The following is a 23,192-nucleotide window of genomic DNA, read 5'->3' on the forward strand; positions in this document are numbered from 1 at the left end:
TATTATATTCCCTATAGGGGATTGCTTTGCATCTCTGGTGGAAAGAACACCAAGGGGAGTAAGCAAGCCTGAGTTCTAGCTCTGCTTCCACCAGGCTCCATGACCGTGGGCAAGGCAGGTCCTTCCTAAGGCTCAGTGCTCTTCCTAAAGAGGAGGCAAGATGAAGTCTTGGGTCTTGTCCAGCACTAACATTCCTTGCTTCCAGTCTCTCCTGAACCCTTGAGTTAGTTAGACTTACCCTTGATACATCCCCTACTAGGGTAGAGGGAGAACCCGGGAAGAAGGGAGTCCTCCCCGCACTTGGTTGCCTCCGTGGTGTCCTCGTAGGACACAAGGGGTGACAATCGTCTATGTGTGAGGGGTCTGGGCTTGACCTCCAATGGGCCTCCGCAGCCTCCCTGGGGGCTACGAGCGAGAATCCCTCGACGCTCCTGAGAAACTCAGACCAGAGGCCAACCCCATCTGGACCCATTCCGCACCAGCTTCAACACCCAAGTCCCAGGCCCTCCGCAGAACCACTGCGCAAGCGCAGCCACCGCTCCGACGCGAGGCGGCCGGACTCCGGGGCCGAAGCAAGGTGAGAGGGAAGGGTCGGCAAGACCACGCCTCCGTGCAATCACGTGGGAGGCGGAGTCGGAAGCGTGACGGCGTGCGCGGGGGCGGGGCCACCGCTGCGCGCGGGCGCGGGGGCGGGGCGCGGCGCGGCGTTCGCGGCCGCTGCCTGGGAGGGAGGCCGGGCAGGCGGCGGAGCGGCGCGGCTCTCAACCTGACGGGGAAGTGGCCCGGGCGCCTGCGGCTGACTGCCCCGGGGCGGACGGACGGACGACGGAGGCGGGGGCTAGGAGCCGAGCCGGGCGACCTGCCGAGCGAGCGGGTGAGGCTCAGCGTCGGCCACTGTGTCGGTCCGCTGAATGAAGTGCCCGCCCCGCTGAGCCCGGAGCCCGGCGCTTTCCCCGCAAGATGGACGGTTTCGCCGGCAGCCTCGGTGAGTACGGCTGTGGAGTCGTCCGTCTTCTTCGCGGGGTGGGAGTCTCGTTCTCTCCACACACAGCCCAGGCCCTGCTCTCCACCCTGCCCCTGGGGATGGTAGTAGTTGCACCGCACATGTTCCCCTCGAGGCTGCCGCCCCTCTGCTGGCTCCGGTGCACTCAGGACCCCTCCCCCCTGCCCAGTCCTCCTCAGCAAGACCCTCCCTTCCTCCCGGCGTCCCCTTCAGTGCAGGGCCCTCCTTCCCGCAGAGTGGAAACCCCCTCTCAGAGAGGCCCCCCCAACAGCTGGTACACCCCTTTCCATACACTCGCGGCTCCCCGCACAGACCCACCTTTTAGGGTTGGGGCACCCCTTTCTGAAACCTTGACCTCTTCAGGGCACGACACTCTTCTCCCTTTCCGCATAACTGAGCTCTCTTTCAGCGTGGAGGCACCCCTTACCCACGCAGAGGGGCCCTTTTTGGGGTAAGAACCCCCATTCCCTCTTCAGGAAGGGGGCACCCCCCGCCCCCAGTCTTCACTTTAAATTTGGAGACTACTTTGAAGTATCTCTCAAAGTGTCTGATAACTTCCCTTCTCTCCTTCCACTTCTCTGAACATTTTGCAGTGGTGGAGAGAACTAGGAGCACTGAAGCATCATTTGCTTAATATAGGAAGGGAAGAGGTGCATCTGTGTTGGGGGACCCTCTTTAAAAGAAGAGTGAAAGCAGAAGTATTCTCTAGCTCTGTGAGCATGCTGGGAAGAAGTAATTGTGCCCAGTGAATCCATAGGAAAGGGGGCCTCTGTTAGGGAAAGAAAGGATTCTCCATTTTTGGAATATGTTGTCTTTGTGGAATGGAAGAGGTTATTAAGTAGGCTGCAGTATCCTTTCAGTGTTCCCTTTCAGCAGAATAAAGGTAGTAAATTTTGTGACTGGCTAAGGGAGTCAGAACTAGCGGCTGGTACTCAATACTCAGTGCCCTATAATCTGTGTCTGGAATTACTATTCTTTGAGGCCTTTGGAATCTGGTTACAGTAAAGATTGAGCTCAACTGTTATAATGGTGAGAGAAACAGTTTCTGCTTTGGCTGATTCTGCAGTTATGTGATACCTGCTGCTGCTGGATTTGTATTTTCGGTATTTTATGTGGAGGTAGTTTGTATTCGGACGTCTTTGTTTTGCATTTCTTGGTAATAAATCCCTGGTTGATTAATATGCATGGATCAGTGCATGATCTGGCCATAGGCCACACTTTATTCAGCCATATTGGGATTAGTTGAATTTCTAAGATCTAAAGTCAAAAAAGTTAGTTGAAGAGCAGTGGACCCATTGTAGTATTAAGTAGTAGAGACCATAATTTTGGCCCTAACCCTTTATGGGAAGATAAGAAAAACACACATTAGAGTGTTTTGAGAGTGGAAATCCTAAAATAGGAGACAACTGAGTGTTACTCTTTCCTCCCAAGGGCACCTGTTGTCCATTATCTAACCTTTGATGTTTTATAATTCCTTACATAGTGAGGTTGTTTTAGTCTTGGCTCCTTTTAAAGAGGCATCAATTTTTCATTGCCCATTTTTTTTTTTTTTTGCCTTCTGCCTGCATTTATTCGCTAATCACGGTGGACTGAAAGACTTGTCCTGTATGTTCACAAAGAGGTGATAGAATACTAGGGCAAAAATTGAGTGTATTTGGAGATGATGTGGGACTGAGCTATCATTACATTACAGTCGGCTCCTCAGCATTTAGGAATGGTGGGATCACTACTCAAGGAGAAATCAGCTTTTACTTCTTTCCTGTTGATCCCAAGGACTTCTGCAAGGCTTCACTTTAAGTGTTTTGAGAGAATCTTTCTCACCAGTTGGGGGAATTTAAGTTTATTTTGAAACAGTAGATAATACGTTAGATATACGTTAAATAACTTTATCCTTTCTTATCCAATTCATGAGGCAACCGAGAGGAAGATGAATTGCTGTGGGGCTCCACTTTTCATAAAGAGTTATAGCTGACCCTAACGTTAGGGTTTTTTTGTATTCATTTGACACCATCCTTGAATGGATGAAATAGGGTATTGATCAGCTGCAGGGGAGATGCCTAGCCTGTCTCTAAAGAGAGGAACCTGTGTCAGCAGAGAGGGAAAGAAATGGTTCCTGGTATTATTTCTGGAGCTGCTCCTAATGAAGATGGTTTTAAGTAGGAGCTCTGTGCTTTCTCTTTCTGTCCCCCTTATAAGAGTAAAACTAGGCCCCATCTTAAATTGAAACCTCTTAAGGGTGGAGGGTAGGGTGATGCTGGTATATTTTACTGGTAGTCTTTAAACAGAGCTCTACTTAGCTCTTGCCAGATTGCTTATTTCTGTTCCCTGCAGTTTATTAGTCTAGAGCTTAGAGTTACATTGATCTTTATTTTATCATTAAGAAAGCTATGAATATAAAGGCAAGCACTTGCATTCTAGAAGGTGTTTAGAAACTGTTTTTAAAACTAAACAGGAGTCTAAAACATGTGAAGTTCATCTGGGGTCACAAGTATTGAAAGCATGTATTTATGCTCAAGGAAGTATACATGTGTATCTCCTTTTGTTTGCCAGATGGGTTCTCGAAAAAAGAAATGTGAGAAAACTTCATTTATCTAAGCAGAAGAGTTAAGTGCTTTATAAATAATGATTCTAGAGAAACTGATTATTTAAGAGAATTTTATGCTGGATCATTTTGTAAAGTAGAAAACTTAAAATTCAAACTGTGCCCGTGATTGCTGAGTGTTTACATAAGGAAAACACTATTGTATACATTTTATAAGATGTGTAAATTAAAATTGCGTGTAGTGGTTTCTGAGATTATTGAGAGCAATGTTAGGTGATTGGTCATGTTATGTGTGCCACATTGAAATTGTGTACCTGTTGTATTACTTCTGTTTTACATAAAAACAAGTAAAGGGTGCTTTAGTCTCTGCCGCAGATGAATTTTAGGTAGTTTGGCTGGCAGGTGCTTGTTCTATGGAATTTCCCTTAGGCATAGTATCTTTTAGTCCACAGATTATGGTAATTTAAAAAGGCAGTGCTTTGGAAACAAGTTTTTAAAAATTAGGGGGAGGGGAGTACCCTAAACAATCTTATCTTCATATCCTGCCATCAAATCACCACACAGACAAAAAGGTGCATTTTATCCTTAGTCTTTTTAGCATCTTTTTCATAATAAGGTTTTTTGATTTTTGAGACATTTATCATGGAATTAGCCTAGAGGTTGTCAGTGCTTTTACATTAAAGAAAGCCTGTAGTTAACCAGATCAGGTTTAACTTTCTGTTCCAAAGGTTACTTGAAAAACAAAACTCAAAAGTTTTTTTAAATGAAAATTGTAATGAATGAGGGTGCCTGGGTGGCCTAGTTGGTTAAGTTAAACGGTTAAGGTTAAGCGTCAGCCTTCATTTCCGGTCATGATGCCAGGGTCCTGACATTGAGCCCTGCATTGAGCTCCCTACTCAGTTGGGGAGTCTGCTTCTCCCTCTTCGCACCTCCCTCCTCATGCTCAAGTGCTCTCTTTTTCTCAAATAAATAAATAAGATCTTTAAAAAATTGTAATGAATGAAATTGTAGGGGTAGTATCTATAAGAAACATAACATTTTGGTGCAGGGTATCTGAACAAACAAAATGGAATCAGTGTGCTCCCATTTGTTAAATATTTTGAGAAAATCTTTTTAAAAAAATGTTTATTTACTTTTTAATTTATTTTAGAGGGTAGGGGTAGGGGCAGGGGGAGAGAATCTTTCGAGTTGACTTCCCCACTGAGTGCGGGGCTGGCAGTAGACATGGGAATCCATCCCAAGACCCATGAGATCCTAACCTGAGCCTAAACCAAGAGTCGGATGTCTAACTGATGGAGCCACCCATGTGTCCCAAGAAAAGTCTTTTTAACATTTCAATATTAGAACTATGATTTCTCATCTCACATTCTTAAAAAAAATGCAGTATATGATTTTTTAAGTATTAATCTAGTCTTAAGCATTCTTAATCCCATAATGTTTCTCATGTAAGATTATTAGTTGTCTCTTGAGGGGCTTAAGATAGGCTTAAGTTATATAACAAGAAATGAGAAGTAATTCTTATATGGTTGTTACAACATCTATGACATGAGTTAGAGTATTTCTCAGCATGTATGTGGATTAATACCTATTTTGTGACCAGTACTGTGCCTGGTGGTTCTTATGGGAAGGACAAATATAAGACATGCTTCTTGTCCTTTAGGAGTTTACTACCTGGTTTTAAATAGATATCCAGAGAATGTTTAAGCATAAGTGAAGTACCAGAAATGGGAGTAGAGGGGAGAAACACCATTTAGAACGCTGTGCTATGTATAAAGCATCTAACTTCTGAGAGGGAACATTTGGAGATTGCTAAATTTACCTCTGTAGAGCCTGGCTTTTAAAACAATGAAATAATTTATTTAGCAGTCCAAATATCAGGGAATGAAATTACTAGGTCTTTTTTCTGCCTTATGTTTAAGTTTGAGTAACATGTAGGAAAAGTACTGTCTTAGTTTTATGTACATGAGTGCTCTTCTCTTCTCTTCTCTTCTCTTCTCTTCTCTTCTCTTCTCTTCTCTTCTCTTCTCTTCCTTTCAAGATTTTATTTATTTATTCATGAGAGACACAGGCAGAGGGCGAAGCAGGGTCCGTGCAGGGAGCCTGATGCGGGACCCCATCCCAGGACTCCAGGATTACACCCTGGGCCGAAGGCAGGCGCTCAGCCGCTGAGCCACCCTGGCGTCCCTATGAGTGCATTTCTATAATACGTAAAACTTCAGTATTCATAAGAAATTTGGAAGAATGTATTGATTTTGAAAGATTCTAAGGCTTAGAATAGGTCTATAATCAGTTTATTCAACTATTACCTCAGTATGGAAGATCCCCAAATGTATAGTTTCTGTGTCTCTGTGTGATCCCGTGTCCTGTAGTCCTGAGCTATCTCTCAGACTATTATAATGCTTTAACTTTGCATATTGCTTTGTAATTTACAGGTACTTTATATCATTTAATCTGTACACTAATCTTGAGAGAGAAGAAATTATTCTTTTATAGATGAAGAACCTGAGGTTCAGAGAGTTTGTGATTTTTTTAAAAAATACTTTTTGAATTTATTTTTCTTTCTCTTTTTGGTTGGAGGCCTGATTTGTTGGATTTGTATCCAGTGAAAACAATACAGAAGAAGCTCATCTGTATGCAGCTGATGTTAACATGTTGATAAACTTTTTAGGGTTTTCCAATGTCTAATTTTAACATAAAAAGCATACTGTAGATACAATTTTGCATTCTAGAGGTTTATTTTTGGATGCATTTTTTTCATTTGAATTCAGATTTTTCTGATGGAGTGCAATGTTCTTTTCTCTGTCTACTACTGACTCTTCATGGTCCACTCACACATCTATAACATACCTGAATCTGAATTGATTCCTCTAAATCAGCTTCTTTTCCTTATTTTCCACTGTCTATATCCTACAGCCTTGAAATATCAGAACCATGTTTGGTTCTTTGCCATTTTTGCCTACCACATTAACACGTCTTCTGGGACTTTTCAGTTCTTGTCACCTTTTCTCATCCCTTATTTTCCTTTTCTGCCACTATAGTTCAAATATTTACTATTCTGTGTTTGGATTATTGTATAGCTTAAGGAATTTCCACCTGTCTAATCTATTTTATAAGGGAGGGAGGACTTCAGGTTAATATTTCTAAGGTAGTGCTTTGGTTCTGCCATTTGCTCTGTTCATGTTCAAGTTCATGTTCAAGGCTTCATGGCCTTGGTGACTGAATTCAAACACCTTAGCCTCGTTTTTATTTTATTTCATTCATTCATTCATTCATTCATTCATTCATTCATTCAAGACATAGAGGCAGAGATTGGCAGAGAGAGAATCAGGCTCCCCTGTGCAAAGCCTGACACAGGACTCGATCCCAGGACCCAAGGATCACGACCAGAGCCAATGGAGATGCTCAACCACTGAGCTGCCCAGGTGCCCCTTAGCCTTATTTTCAAGGTCCTCCAGTATCATCTCCTACAGTCTTGAAAAGTTCTGACCAAAACGACCTGTTTCTTGTTCCCCAGATTTTGTTGGCACTTTGTCCTCCCTGTGACTATTCTCAGTACCTCTCAAGGCCCAACTCAAATATTGTGTCCTTTCTAAAAACCCTTCCTTATTTGTTCCCTTTCATTACCAACCCCAAATATTGAACTTTTAACCTAAAAGAATTCTTAGGGCACTTATCACAGAATCTTTCTTCGTATAAGGTAGAAATAATTATGACAAGTCTTAAAAATATTATTAGTCTTATGTCTCCAGCCAAATTATAAAGCCATTAAGGGCTGACACTTTCATGTGTCTTTGAAATCTCACAGCACAACATTGGATATTTTAGATCCAGTAAAATTTGAGGAAAAAAAGTTAGGGGACCTATATATAATTGACAACGTACAACCTTCACTTTCACCATTGTTTAATTAAAAAAAAAAGAGCTTTTGAAGACAAAGTTATTGTACACAGTCTGAGAATAGAATCCTTTGAAAAATTACTCATCATGTTCTTATTTTTCTCATTTTACCTGAAATGAGTGAAAATTTTGTCATAGACAAAAATCTGCTAAAGAATTCTTTGCCTGGTTCTAGGGTATTTTTCAAATGTAGGTCTTGTGCATGATTTATTATTATGGATTTAGAAATTTATCTTGGGTGAAGATCAACATTAAGAAAAAAAAAAAAAGGACAACGCACCTTGGTGGCTCAATGGTTGAGTGCCTGTCTCCCTTTGGTTCAGGTCATGATCCCTGGGTCCTGGGATTGAGTTACCCATCAGGCTTCCGGCATGGAACCTGCTTTTCCCTTCTGCCTGTATCTCTGCCTCTGTCTGTGTGTCTCCCATGAATAAATAAAATCTTAAAAAAAAAAAAAGAATAGAAAAATTATAAAATATCAGTGCTTCACATGATATTGCTTCAAGAAACTTTTAATTTCAGTTTTATATATTTGCCTTAGGTTGCAGTGTAAAATTTGTTTCTGTGAGTTACCGTCAGGTGAAATACACACTTAGTGGCTGATCCCAGTCTTTGAGAGACCAGATGAGAAAGTTGGTATCCACGTGAAAAGGTGGATGAACAATCAGAAATAGTTATAATAAAAAAAAAAAAAAGTTAAATAATGAATTGTGTTCTCTGTTTTCGAAAAGTTTTTAGGATCTGAGTATAATGATTGGACTATAGTTAAATAGCAATAAAAATGTATCTACAGTTCTAGAATCAGTATAATTTAGGCAAATTCAGTATGTAGAAATATGGCTTTATAAAACTGATAGACTAGGGTATTATTTTTTACTTTGCAAAAGGATTCACTGTGTTGTTTTGTTTCGTTGTTTTGTTTTGCTTTCCTTATGAAGCTGTGTCTTGACTGGTTCTCCACCTCATTAGCTGTTTGAAATCATTCCAGTCTTTAAGGCATGGCTCAGTACATTTGTTTTTTCTGGAAGCTCTGTCTGATTATTCTAGTCTTGAACTCAAACCATAGTACTGTGGTGCTCCTAAAGTAGAGGAGGCTAAGTGCTTACACCTGAGGAATCTGGAAGTATAGCCAAAAGTTGGAGTCTATTTAACTTAAAAATTCATATGGTTATTTTGCATAATAAAGGATGGTCCAGACGGGAATCATTGATAGATACTATATCTAAGGGACTATTTTGATGAGAGCAGGTTGTTTGCATAATCTTAAATATCTTCCCATATATTGCTCTTTAGTTGCAAAGAAGTAAAAAAAACAAAAACAAAACAACAACAACAAAAAAACTCTATGGTGATGAAATCAGACAGCACTTTGAGTATGTGATCAAAATAAATAGCACTAGTGGACATTGTGTGCCTCTGGAAGTAATGCCCTGAGAAGAACACATCATTTATGTAGTACTCCAGCCAGGAATGGATAACCTGAATCTAATCATGAGGGAACATTGAACTCCAAATAGGGGAACATCCTATTTTTTAAAATGGTGGGAAGATTGTGGGTTTTTTTTTTATGTTAATGTTATAAAGACACAGAAAGGCTGTGGAATGTTCCAGATTAAAGGAGAACATTTTAAAAGTATAGAAATGTTTCCTCTGAAAACTTGAGGCAAACTCATGGGATCAAACTGTGGCTGTAAGAATATGTTCCATGTATATCATGTGGTTTCCTTTTATCCCTAGGCCTCAGTTTGAGAAACATGCCTTTGGGCCTGAGGCAGCTGTGGTTCAGATTTAGCCGACAGACATGTTTTGTTTGGCCCTTTTAAATGTTTTAAAAATTGGGAAATTTCACATAAAAATCTGGATCTCTGGTTTCTCTTGAAAAGTGGAATGATCTTGCCCCTGTGGGCTTGCATTCCAGATGATCTGTATACTCACAAAGTGGTGTGTCAGATAAGCAGTCTCAGTCCTTATCTTTTAACCTGCCTGGTTTCAGGTATTTATTGCCTGACCTCATTAGCTGCCACTATAGGCATATGTTGCAGCTTTTACTGTAGTCCAAGAGGTAGTGGGGGCGTCTGTCTTCTTTGTGCTCATACGATTTGAGAATTAAGTTGTTGAACTGATGCCCTGTCACTGCTAATGTTGCAGTGTGTATATCCTATAAACAAAGTCATTCTCCTACATAACCATACTACAATCAAGGAAACTAGGAAATTAATATTGATAATACTATCTAATCATCAGACCCATTCAGATTTTGCACATTCTCTCTCTCTTTTTTTAAAGATTTTATTTATTCATGAGAGAGAGAGAGACAGAGAGGCAGAGACACATGCAGAGGGAGAAGCAGGCTCCCTGTGGGAGGAGCCTGATGTGGTACTTGATCCCAGGATCACACCCTAAGCCAACCACTGAGCAACCCAGGTGTCCTGCTGATTGTCTTAATAATGTCTTTTATATCAAAAAAAGATCCAGCTCAAAATCAAGTGTTGCATTTAGTTGTCATGTCTCTTTAGTTCTGGACTAGTTCCCTAGTTTCTCTTGGGTTTAATGACCTTGATACTTTGCAAGATTACAGACCAGTTGTTTTGTAGAATGTCCCTTAATTTGATATTTCCTCCTAATTTAATTCATCTATCCTTGGCACAAATGCCACAGAGGTGAAGCTGTGTTTTGTATCTCATTGCATCCTGTCATATGGTGCATAACTTTGATTTGTCCCATTACTAGTCATGTCCACTTTGATCATTTGATTAAGATGGTGTCTACCTGGCTTCTCCACTGTGGAAACACTTCAAAAAATTTTTTTTTATCATTAATAAGTATTTTATAGGAGGTACTTTGAAACTTTGTAAATATTTTGTTACTCATTGGGCCTTCAGTTTACTAGTATATTTATATCTGTATGGACTCAAGTATCGTATTTTTTCTGATGGGCTATAACCCATTACTATTTATTTTGATGCTCACATTGGCCCCATTTTGGCTAGTGGGTGTCCATTCATGCTAGCTTGTGCATTCTTTTGATATGTTCCCATCATTCTTTGAGGACTTTCTTGCTTTTTGACACAGTGAAATGATTTGGACATATAATTCAGCCCATACATAATACATATGAATTTATATAATTTTAAGTAGGGTTCAGATGGCAGTTTAAATTAAGTCATTTTAAATTCGCTTTTTTATGGTTCTTTAGTAATTTGTAACTACATAGTATTTTATCTTACACTTAAAAAATCATGTTAAACCAGGGACTAGATCATTAAGTTAATTTGAAGATATTTGTCAGTGGAAGGTCATTCAGGATTATATTGGAGAGTGCCTAGATGGCTTAGTTGGTTGGGTGTCTGTCTTTGGCCCAGGTACCCAGGTATTGGGGTTTTGGGTTTGAGCCTTGCAACTAGCTCCCTGCTCGGTGGGGAGTCTGCTTCTCCCTCTCTGTCTGCTGCCCCCCTACTTGTGTTCTGTCAATAAATAAATAAAATATATTTTTAAAAAGGATTATATTTGTTACCATTATTTTTCTGTATTTAAGCAATCAGCAATTATCTTGGAGGAGTAAGGTACTGTTAGGTGCTATGTGTGTTAGGGGGGTTGGGTAACAAAATATATTTAAGCAGCAAAATCAACCAGGTTTTTTTCCACTTACAAAATTATCTTTCCTTCTCAGCAAGTATAAATACAAACTTTAATGCATTGTATTCCATTATTTGGACATCTGGTCTCCTTAAGCTGTGTATATGGAACATAATTTAACTTATTTTTGATGACTGATGGTGGTTATTATGAGCATTGGACATGGTTCTTTGCTGTAACACAGTCGTGCCTTCAAGAGCTTTCTGTGTAGGGCTGTTTGCTCCATACATTAAACAACTGTACATAAATATAACTGTCTTCCTTGCTGTTGCTTGCCACCTAGTGTCAGTATGCTTTATCCTTTCCTCTCTATTGTATCATTTACAAAATCTCACCCATAACATTTGAGTTTTTATTTCTTGGAGAATAAGGGCTCTTTTTTTCATTATCAGACCTTAAATTAGTAATTTCTTAAAATCAAATATCCAGTCAAATATCCTGATTCTCATAAGTGTCATTTTACAGTGGTTTGTTTTAATCTGGATTTAATCATTACATTTAGTTGCTGTGTCTGGTCTTTAAAAACATTTTTTTATGAGATTTAATTTATTTATTCATGAGAGAGAGAGAGAGAGTAGAGAGAGAGAGAGAGAGGCAGAGACACAGGCAGAGGGAGAAGCAGGCTCCATGCAGGGAGCCCGACGTGGGAATCCCAGGACTCCAGGATCACGCCCTGGGCCAAAGGCAGGCGCTAAACCACTGAGCCAACCAGGTGTCCCTGTGTCTGGTCTTTTAATATGTATATTTCCCTTCTCTTTTTTCTTTGCAATTTGTTCAAGAAAATCAGACCTTTTGTTCTGTAGAGTTTAATACAGTGCTAATTGTATTATTTGGTGTTTTTAAAATGTGTTTCATGGACTTCGGTATACTCCTTAAATTGAAAGTTAAGTATTTTGTAATTTTACGTATTTCAGTGTGTTGCCATTACTTTTTTTATGCTCAGATTTTCCCATCATTGGTGTGTGGAAGCATCTTCAGACTGACTTTTGAGTCCTGATCATAGTGGTCTTTGCTGGCTTCCTCACTTTCTGATGGACTTAAAAAAATTTTTTTTTAGCCCCTTCCTGTTCCAATTTCTGCAGTCAGCTGTTTCTCTAAATGTCATTCCTTTGGGCCCAAAATGGTACTTGAAGCTCTAGAAATGCTCATTGTTTCTGGATTGGTTACTGTTTCTAGTCTTGCCTTTCTTTTGATTTCCAATTTTAAATCTGTTGTGGGCTGGGAGATGAGATAACAAAGCTTGTTTGACTTATATTTTAGAATTGATTTGACTCTCAAAAAAGGAATCCAGAGATCAGTGCCAATGCTTGTTTAAATTGTATGATGTAGCATCTACAGGGACAGGATCATAGTATTGCTAATGTTGGTGATACGTGAATAACAGGATACCAGATTTTTTTTTTTTTTTTAAGATTTTATTTATTTGTTCATGAGAGACACACAGAGAGGCAGAGACACAGGCAGAGAGGAAGAAGCAGGCTCCATGCAGGAAGCCTGATGCAGGACTGGATCCTGGGTCTCCAGGATCACACCCCGGGCCGAAGGTGGCACTAAACCGCTGAGCCACCCGGACTGCCCCAGATGTTCTTTAGAGAAAATTAATAGACTCCTGAATAAGGACCTTGATAAGATGCATGAACTTTTTAGTTCACAAATGTGAAGAGATTACATATATATATATATATACACACACACATATATATATGTTTTAAATTATAGACTGTTTATATTCCCAGTATTTTCTTTCTGTTAAGATTATCTTTTGCTAAAAAAAAAAAAAAAAAAAAAGGTTATCTTTTGCTTTTTGTGGGGTTGTTTGTTTCTTAAGATAAGTCTCTATACCAGTGAGATGTTAGTATATTTTGGAGTCAAATTATGTTGTATTATATTTGTCATATCCCTAAGAATGCACTTTTTCCTTTTTTAAGTTTTTTTTCAGAGAATGCACTTTTTCTGACTTTCCAAAATTGATGACTTCCTAAAGTTGAGATGACTTTCTGTTTTAAAACAAAACTGTCTCACATTTTTCCTAAACCATGTTTTGCTTTTGCATGCTGGTCTTGAGATGACTACCTTATGGTAATATTCAAGTATAGTAGAATGCTAATGTTTAAGTGACACATCAGAGCAAATGACAAAATTTGTTTGCAATTTTCTTTGAGCCATTTGTTCCAAAAAAGTGCTGTAACTGAATCCTGCTGATGAATGAGCAGGAGGTTTTTTTTTTTTTTTTTTTTTTGAAGGATATCCTGTTTTCAGTTTAGTTGAGGCATAGCCTTTGATTTTCTTTGCTTTGAGTGTCTCTTGGCATTCATTTTGTTTCTTTAGTCTCTCCAATTATAATTAGTGTGGATGTGTTTTTGGCATAAACAATTTCTGAAATTTTATGATCTAGTATTATGGATTACTTAAATTATTGGGAAATAAAGTTTTAGAGTAAAGGAGATGATTGGGAAAGTAGTATTTGAATTCTTGAAAGACTTGTGAGACTTAATGATTGTATGTACACTGTGAAACTCCTTATTTTGGTATATTAGTGCATACTATAGTGGCTAAGGGTATGAGTTAGTGTCTCAGGCAGACCACCTATTTTTTTGTTTCCTGGTCATAAACACATTTGTTAAGTAAAAGGATGTTGATTAGCTTCTTTGGATCACACTTTGGCTAAGCGCATTGGAAAATTGGTGAATGAGACACTTGAAATCCCTGCTCTCATGAAGCTTTTAATTCTGTGGGGGATTCAGACCATATTTATTCAGGAAATATTTATTGAATGCTTGGTATGTGCTCAGCAGTCTTCCAGCTATAAACAGAGTCCTTATGGAGCTTATACTGTAGACTTTTAAAATGCAAAGTAATAAAAATTGTGATGAGAAGTATAGGACACTTTGAAAACATGGAGGGCTCCCTTAAGCCTCCACCATCTAGTCTTTGTGAGTTTTTGGTTTTTTGTTTTGTTTTTCCAGATGCATTTCTTTGTTTAGACTGTAAACAGAAAAATAGAGGTCAGGACACAGTGGCCCTCCCAGCTTTTGGAAATTGCTTAAAGGAATGATATTCCCCTCCACCCTCCTTCTTCCACATACCTGAGAAAATGACAGGCTACCAATAGAGATCACTTTGGTTGTAATTTTCAGCCAGCACCACCATTACCAGCTCTGCTCTCCTGGTGTCATCCTAATTTAAGGCAGTTAAATTCTATGATTTCTGTCCTCTCTCTGTCACCCATGTGAGTGGTAGTTTTCCAAGATATTTGCTTTTTCTTTGTCTCTGTTGTAGTGTGAGTCCTGTGATCATTAAGTCTGTGATCTTCTGTATACTTGTTTTAGGAAATAGTCATTGATGCTATACTATATGGACTACATTTCAAGAAATTTGGTTCACATGAATAACTTTTTGAAAAGGGGTAACAAGGTCAAGGCACTTTTATTCAGGTCTGACTTCAGGAACAATGTCAGATACTTTACATAAATTAATGATTTTCTCTGGGACCCAAACACCCTAATTTCAGCTTTAAAAAATGTCCTCAAGGGGCACCTGGGTGGCTCAGTGGTTGAGCGGCTGTCTTTGGCTCAGGTCGTGGGATCAAGTCCTGCATACACTCCCTGCAGGGAGCCTGCTTCTCCCTTTGCCTGTGTCTTTGCCTGCCTCTCTTTCTGTGTGTCTCATGAATAAATACATAAAATCTAAAAAAAAAAAAAAAAAAAAAGCCCTCAAGTGTAACTCTTCAGTAGATTGAATAAACCTGTTATTACAACCTTTACATGGGGATGGTGATTATAGTAATATCTGTGACAGCTTTTTGGTGACTGAAATTAAGTATAGCTCCCAAAATGAAAATCTAATAAATCAGCAAATATTTATTCAGCAACTCCTACATGCCAGAAATTGTTTTCATACTGGGAATATGTCAGTGAACAAAAGAAACAAATACCACTGCTCTACTGAAGCCTATATTATAGTGAGAGGAGATAGATGATAAACATATTTCATTTAATTATTCACAGTAGGACGTCAATGACTCCTGCATAAACATTGATGTCTGTATTGTCAATTATAAACACACTGTCCTTTTTCCGTGGGCTAGATGGTGATATGACCTATGTGGGGCTTGGTTGTGTCAGATTAATTTAGAGAAAAGTAATCTTGGGGATGCAAAACAGATTGGTAAAACACTGACAACTGTGCTAAGGCTGCTTTGTTACCATGCATATTAGTCACTGCATCTGATCTTATGATAGGGTTTTGGAGTATATATACTTTCTTAGATGTTCATTCCAGGATTCTTAATTTGTGTTTTTGTTTCATATTTGAGGTTTTATTGTTTGCTTAATAATTTCTAGTATTTGAACATGTATTCCTTTCAGTCTTAATATTTTTTCTTGTAGAAGAATTTGATTGTATTTTTATAAAATCTTTTTTTTTTTAACCAGGTTAATTACTATACATTTATCTGTTTATCAGCCTAGATTCAGGACTCCTGTTCAGTTACTAAGGAGAATTCCCAGGATGCAGCGGAGATCTCCAAACAGCTGTTTGTGGGTGGCAGTGATGGTGAAGGCAAACAGTGGGTTGTGTGATAAGCATGAGGTCACCTCTTTCACTTTGTGGCCCTCTTTCTTTCCGGACTTTAACACCTACTTTGGTACTTAAAGCAGTTTGGGCTATTTGCTGTGCTCTGAACAGTTGTTCAATAGTAGTACCTATTAAGATGATATTAGATGTTTTTTGGATGAAACATGTAAGGATATGACTGTCATGGCAGCAACAAAGAAGTTGTTTCAGTAGTTTGAAAACCACTGATGTAGTTTTAAGTGTTCTGACCCACTATAAGCAGGTTTTCATCTTTTCCTATTCTGATTTAACCTCCATATGGACACCAGATTATTATTTCATTATATTAATATTTTGTCAATCCCCAGCTCAAAAACATCATTTCCAATTTCTATGAGATAAACTCTTAGCTTGGTATCCAACCTTCCCTACCACCTGGCTTCAACTTTGGAGCATCTTCTGTGGATCTTTTCAGTATCCTCCCGCCCCCCTTTTTTAAATCATAAGATACTGACTTACCATATACCCTAGGGAAAATGAGGGAATTAAAAAACCAACAGATAAGATAAAGATAGATTCCTATGAGTTGTACAACCAAGTGTTGTTAGACACTTTAGAGCAGGTTTTGAGAATAATTTTCTTCCCCTGCTTATTACTAGGTTCCTGCCTCTCATCACTGACATTTTGTGTAACCCTGGCTAAGGCAGTCTTGTGTTTTGTCAGACTTTATTGAACTTCTTCAAAACTGAGCGTACTCTGTTCCTTTGGGAATTTGGCAATTTTGTTACCAAATAAAATACTTTTTTTTTCTAAGGTAACACCCAGCATGGGGCTTGAACTCACAACCCCAAGATCAAGTCGCATGCCCTACTGACTGAGCCAACCAGGCTACTCTAAAATATATTCTTAATAGCAAATTCTCACAGTCATTTGTTTTAAAACATTGGGGAACACCTCATTATCATACCTAGATTTTAGTGAAAAAGAAGAGTGAGTAGTTTTGAGATTTCAGGGTGTTTTGTTTTGTTTTAGAGATACAGTGGGCTGAAGAAGAGGCTGAGGGGGAGAGAGAGAACCTCAGGCAGGCCCCACACCCAGTGTGGAGCCTGATGGATGGATCTCATGATCCGAGCTGAAACCAAGAGTTGGATGCTTAACTGACTGAATCAACCAGGTGCCTCAAAATTTGTTTTTTTAAATCAGCCTTATTGAACTATACTTTACCTATAATAAAATATGCTAATTTTAAGTACACAGTAAGCCTTGAAAATTTTATATACCTGGGTATCCACTGCAACAGTCAAGACATAGAACATTTCCATTACTCCAGAAAGCTTCTCATACCTCTTTGCAGTGGTACTCTCTACCCCCAGTTACCGGCAACCACTGATCTACTTTCTATCACTCTATTTTATCTTTTCTGGAATTTCGTATAGCTGTAACCTTAAAATCTTTGATCTTTTGTGCTTTTCACTTAGCAAAATGCTCTTGAAGTTCTTCCATGTTGAGTGTTCCAGTTTGTTCCTTTTTATTGCTGAAGAACACTTCATTGTATGAATGTATCACCAATTAATCTGTCAGTTCACCAGAGGGGAGGTGCAGAGGAAGAGGAAGAAGCAGAGGAGCAGACTCCCCACTGAGCAGGGAGCCCGATGCAGGCCTGTCCCAGGACCCTGGGATCATGACCTGAGCCAAAGGCAGCCACTTAACTGCCTGAGCCACCCAGGTGCCCCCACAGTGCTCATTTTTTTAAAAATTGGATTGTCTTTGCAGATATTTTTGCCCGGACTGTGACTAAACTTTTCATTTACTGAACAGTGTCTTTTGAGGAGTGAGAAGTTCATATTTGGTGAAATCCAACTTTTTTTTTCGGATCCTATTTAAGGAAGTTTTGCTTACTCCAAGTGCTCCTCTCACCCTTATCACTCAGAAAATTCTAAGGGTTTTGAGATTTCTATGCCAAAAACTGGAGGCAGAAATCAAACCAGTATATATTTCTTATTTTACAGTTTCTCTCCTGTTATTTTCTTATTGAAGTTAATTGGGTTCTTATTTTTAGGTCTGTGATCCCTTGAGAGTTAATTTTTGTGTATAGTATAGGAGTTAGGATTTGCACATTGATAATCCTTTGTTCTAGCACAACTTATTGAAAAGATTTGCCTTTGCCCATTGATTTGCCTTGGTGCACTTTTGCTGAAAATCAATAGACTACTCGTCACTATTTCTAGACTCTCTTCTGTTCCATACATTGCTGTTTATCATTAAGTATCAGTGTATTGATTACTATAACTGTATGGTAAAGATTTCAGTAAAATTTTTTAACATTTGAAAAATAATATAGAGAAAATAGATTTAACTTTAAAACTTTGTAGACTGACAGAAAATGATATATTTCAATGATTGTTAATATTTTACATTATATTTTAGAGTTTACTTTTTAAAATTACTTTCAAGGGCAGCCCCGGTGGCACAGCAGTTTAGCACCACCTGCAGCCCAGGGCGTGATCCTGGAGACCCTGGATTGAGTCCCACATCAGGCTCTCTGTATGATACCTGCTTCTCCCTCTGCCTGTGTCTCTGCCTCTCTCTCTCCCTGACTCTATGAATAAATAAATAAAATCTTTAAAAAAAAAATAAAATTACTTTCAAGAATATGATCTCTTGGTTGACTAATGATCTTAGGAGTTAGAGTAGGGATTAATATCTTTATTTTATAAGTGAAGAAGCTATAATATTTAAGAGGTTTAGTTTGAGATCATATAATTAGTTGGTGAAGCAAGTGTTATGCCTTCAAAAATCCAGTACACCACACTACTTTTATTTATTTGCTCCTATTCTCTTATGTTGAATATTGGAGAATGAGAGCTTTTTAAAAAATTCACCAGTAAATTTTATTTAATTAAAATATAGAGCTCTAAGAGAACAGTTAGTCCATTTTCTTGGTTACCAACATCACAAGACACATTAAAAAATCAAAATTGGGCTTCATTTTTTCAGTGGTGTGTCTGACAATTGGAATCAGTATTCAGTTTCATTTTAAATTTAGAAATACAGGGGAAAAGCAACAGGATTTGTTAAATGAAAGCTGAAAGATTCCTTTTAAAAAACTCATCCAGGGCATCCCGGGTGGCTCAGTGGTTTAGCGCTGCCTTCGGTCCAGGGCCTGATCCTGGAGACCTGGGATCGAGTCTTGCGTCGGGTTCCCTGCATGGGGCCTACTTCTCCCTCTGCCTGTGTCTCTGCTTCTCTCTCCCCCTGTGTGTCTCTTATGAATAAATAAATAAAATCTTAAAAAAAAAAAAGAACTCATCCTGTTAGGAAATAATAAGTGACAGGGATGAAAGGTACAACATAGGGAATATAGTCCTAAATAAGTAAGTAAATAAATGGTGGGAGTGGGGGGAAGAACTGTGTTGAGGTTGAGATATTCTTGCCAAAATGAGAACAAGAGTAGTAAAACTTAAATTTTAGACTGAGTTATGTGTGGGTTACCTAATTACTTACTTCTATTGCCAAACCTTAAGTCCCCGCCTTCCAGACCCCTACAACCTCAGGTCTTAGGAGGTTCTTGAAGGAGTACTGGTGAAAGACGTGGACAATTGGGGTTTGGGTAGTAGTGGTGAAAGAAATGGTAGCATTTGGAATTTTTTTTTTAAGATTTTATTTATTCATGAGAGACACACAGAGAGAGAGAGAGAGAAAGAGAGAGAGAGAGAGGCAGAGACACAGACACAGGTAGAGGGAGAAGCAGGCTCCATGCAGGGAGCCCGACGTGGGACTCCATCCTGAGTCTCCAGGATCAGACCCTTGGCTGAAGGCGGTGCTAAACTGCTGAGTCACCCGGGCTGCCCTATATATTTTGAAGAGCCTGTGCATATATATGCTGATGGATGAAAAGAATGAAGAAGAATGAAGAGAAGGAATAATTCATGGGTAACTAACTCCTAGTTTGTTAGTCTGATCTATTTGTGGTGCTGTTTACTTGCTGTGGGGAAGACTTAGATGACCTGGAAGTGCTATGCAATTGAGGAAGGGAAATTAGAAGCTATTACAGCCTTTTTTCAGTTTTTTTTTTTTTAATTTGAAATTTTGTTTTCATAGAAAGTAATATCACACAAAGATGGGAAAGGTAGAGACAAGATGCAATTAAGACCCTACTTTCCTAACACAAGCATTTTAAGTGCTTTGGTGTATGTTTTATCTTGTTGCATAGGAGTTGGCAAACTCTGTAAAAGCAGCTACTTAACTGTTGTAGCATAAAAGCAGCCATGGACAATATACATAACAAATGGGTGTGTTCCTATTCAATAAAATAGGACACTGCACTGAAACTTGAATTTCTTTTCCTTTCCTTTCCTTTCCTTTCCTTTCCTTTCCTTTCCTTTCCTTTCCTTTCCCCTTTCCTTTTTCCTTTTTCCTTTTTCCTTTTTCCTTTTTCCTTTTTCCTTTTTCCTTTTTCCTTTTTCCTTTTTCCTTTTTCCTTTTTCCTTTTTTCCTTTTTCCTTTTTCCTTTTTCCTTTTTCCTTTTTCCTTTTTCCTTTTTCCTTTTTCCTTTTTCCTTTTTCCTTTTTCCTTTTTCCTTTTTTCCTTTTTCCTTTTTCCTTTTTCCTTTCCTTTCCTTTCCTTTCCTTTCCTTTCCTTTCCTATTTTATTTATTTGTTCATGAGAGATACAGAGAGAGGCAGAGACGTAGGCAGAGGGAGAAGCAGGCTCCCTGCGGGGAGCCCAGTGTGACACTTGATCCCAGAACCCTGGGATCATGCCCTGAGCTAAAGGCAGGCGCTAAACCGCTGAGCCACCCAGGGATTCCCCCCTACATCCGGTTTTTAATCCCACAACTACTCATTGTGTGTAGGAAGTGCAAGGCCATCATGTAGGAAGGTAACAGTTCTCAGAACTAATATTTAGAATAATATGAGGGGGATTGAGTAGTTTCTCAAATGAAGGGAAAGAGTAGAATATTGAGGGGGGAGTTATGAGTTGGACAAGCAATTCCAAATGGCATCTATTTATAATCACTGTTTAATTTATGGATTTAATGTTCTTTTCATTTACCTATTTGTACCAAATTCACTGCTCTTTTTCTTGACTCGTTTTCATTGCCATGTGTTTGTTTTATCACCATCTCAAATTAAAATTTAAAAGTCCCTACTGAGTGTCTATTTCCCAAGAGTCTAGGTCTTATACCTCACTGAAAGTTACTCTTTTCTCTTAAAAAGTCTATGCTCTTTCCATTGACTCTTGACCACTTCCAGTCCCTCTAATATTAATATGCTTTTATGGCAAAGATCTCAATCTTCTTCTGTCCCTTTTATAACATGAAGGGCTGGATACGAAATAAGGGCGGGTCATTTGGAAACCTCACATATTAAAATATGAATGTGTTTTGCTGGAATAATTGGCTTCCACTAGAATTCAAAAGCCTAAAAAGCAGTTGCTGCTCTCTCAGAGTTTTCAGAATAATTGATTTCACTATCATTGTTTTTAGTTTTTTCTAGTCCTTCTCTGGAGACACTGAGATTCTTGGTACACGTGTAAAAGACATTCAGGATTTTGCTCATCTAGAGAAGTGGTAGGTGAAACACAACAGTAGTAAAATTGCTTTGCAGGCTCTGAGATGGAGGAGAGCAAATTGGGAGATTTGACATGTTTGGTTGGTTGGATCCATTAGCTAAACATTAGTCTTTGGCTACATCACAGCATGCTTCATAGTAAATACTACATAATGTGCATGCAACTTACTAAAGGAAAAACTAATAAAAGGTTTGGGGATGACGAATAAAAAGAAGAGAAGTATTTAGAGTTATGTCTGTTGTGTAATTGTTTAGACTGAGAGTGGAAAGATTTCTTAGGAAAGAAATTACTGTTGCAACTTTCTTAGGGTCAAACCCAATCCCATGCTATTATAAGGACTAAATTATTTAAGTTCTTTCATATCTGAGATTTCTTAAAGGATCTTGTTGATATACTTTTTTCATTTTTTTCACTGTTGTTATTTATCTGATAAGAACCATTATATGCACTCTTTTTTTTTAATGTGATCTTTATAGTCAAATGGTTGTAGAATTTCCCAGTTACCATTTTCAAGGCAGTTCATGTGCTCATTTTAAATCATACTTATAATGCCTTATTTTTATGTCCTATGCAAATATACACATAAAGGTTGTCATAAACTTTTCTAATGTGAATGGTTTATTTAAACCTGGAATATCCTGCAGTCTTTGGTGAAGAAAATCAATTCCTTTTAAATGAGATTAGATAAAATATATGTGTATATTTTTTGGTTATTTTTCACTTCACATTTTTTTCTATTGGATTGTTTGTATATGTTTTTTTTTTTTTTTTTTTAAGATTTTTATTTGAGAAAGCAAGAGAGAGCAGAGGGAGGGTCAGAGGCAGAGGGAAAAGCAGGCTACCCACTGAGCAGGAACAGCCTGATGTGGGGCTCCATCCCAGGACCCTGGGATCATGACCTGAGCCGAAGGTAGGCACTTAACCCGCTGAGCTACCCAGATGCCCCTGGATTATTTATATTTTTATTGTTTGTTGAACTTACGTGCTATGAATATAAGTTCTTTATCAGCTATATGTGCCCTTAATGTTTTTCCCCAGGTTGCAGCTTGCTCAGTTATTTTTTTATAGGTATCTTTTGATTAGCAGGAATTTTGAAATTTTGATGAAGTCTAACTTACCTTTTTTTTTTTACTTTTGTTTCCTATGGCTAATGCTTTCACTTTTAAGTGTACGTTGTTTCAGATTAATTTCTGTATGTGATATGAGATAAGGATTAAAGTTCATATTTTTCCTTGTGAACAATAACAAAACAGCACTGTTAAAGACTGCTTTAGTTCCCAATTAAGCTTTGATTATTACATTATAAAATAATTAGCTCTCCAATTAGTTACATGGTTAATAGCTTGTTGGTTGTAAGAAACTGTGCTTCTGAGGTCAGACTTAAAGGTTCAGTCCTTCAGGATCCAGCTAACTTAGCCTTGTTTTGTGGCTATCCTAATTTAGCCAGTTTTTCTAACCTGCGTTAGCTATTTGGTAGATTTGTATTGTTTTGAAGTAAGAGTGTATGGGGTAACTCCATTGTGCTACCAAGCTGAAACATTAGAGCATGTGCCCTGCATGATAATTCACCAATTTAATTTTGTGAAAAAACAGTACATTATTACATTTTTAAAAGGATACAGTGTTCATAGTAATACAGCGTCTAATGTATCATGCTCAATTTTTATGATTTAACTAAAATAAGCAGAAATACATTAATTGTAGTGAGCATTAGGAAATAGTTTTCCAGAGTTTTGTGAAAAATGGACAATGTACACCTGACATTCTAAAGCCCATTTATTATATTTTGTGGGTAAATGATGAGAATGATAAAAATTTAAGGCAGGAAAATTTTAAATGTAGTTCTGCATATACTTAGGTCTATATATAGTCATATTGCAAAGACCCAGCCACTGTCTTAGATTTCTGAGATATTAATGTTAAACATGAGTTATCTTTCAAGAGGCTAAATTTGCATTATATTGCTGTGGTAGGATTTGTGCCAGC

General features: G+C 38.4%; 1 protein-coding gene across 2 annotated transcripts in view; it reads left to right on the top strand.

Moving 5' to 3' along the window:
- Positions 1 to 719: 719 nt before the first annotated feature.
- Positions 720 to 23,192, top strand: part of EML4 (EMAP like 4) — a 159,197-nt gene continuing 136,724 nt past the window's right edge. For both annotated transcript variants that reach the window (XM_055327266.1, XM_055327267.1), the window contains exon 1: positions 720 to 985. In XM_055327266.1, coding sequence (XP_055183241.1) covers positions 961 to 985 — 25 coding nt within the window. In that variant the 5' untranslated portion in view covers positions 720 to 960. The remainder of the gene's footprint in view (positions 986 to 23,192) is intronic.

The sequence above is a fragment of the Nyctereutes procyonoides genome, unplaced genomic scaffold (assembly GCF_905146905.1).
Source record: "Nyctereutes procyonoides isolate TBG_1078 unplaced genomic scaffold, NYPRO_anot_genome, whole genome shotgun sequence".
NCBI classification, from domain to species: Eukaryota; Metazoa; Chordata; class Mammalia; order Carnivora; family Canidae; genus Nyctereutes; species Nyctereutes procyonoides.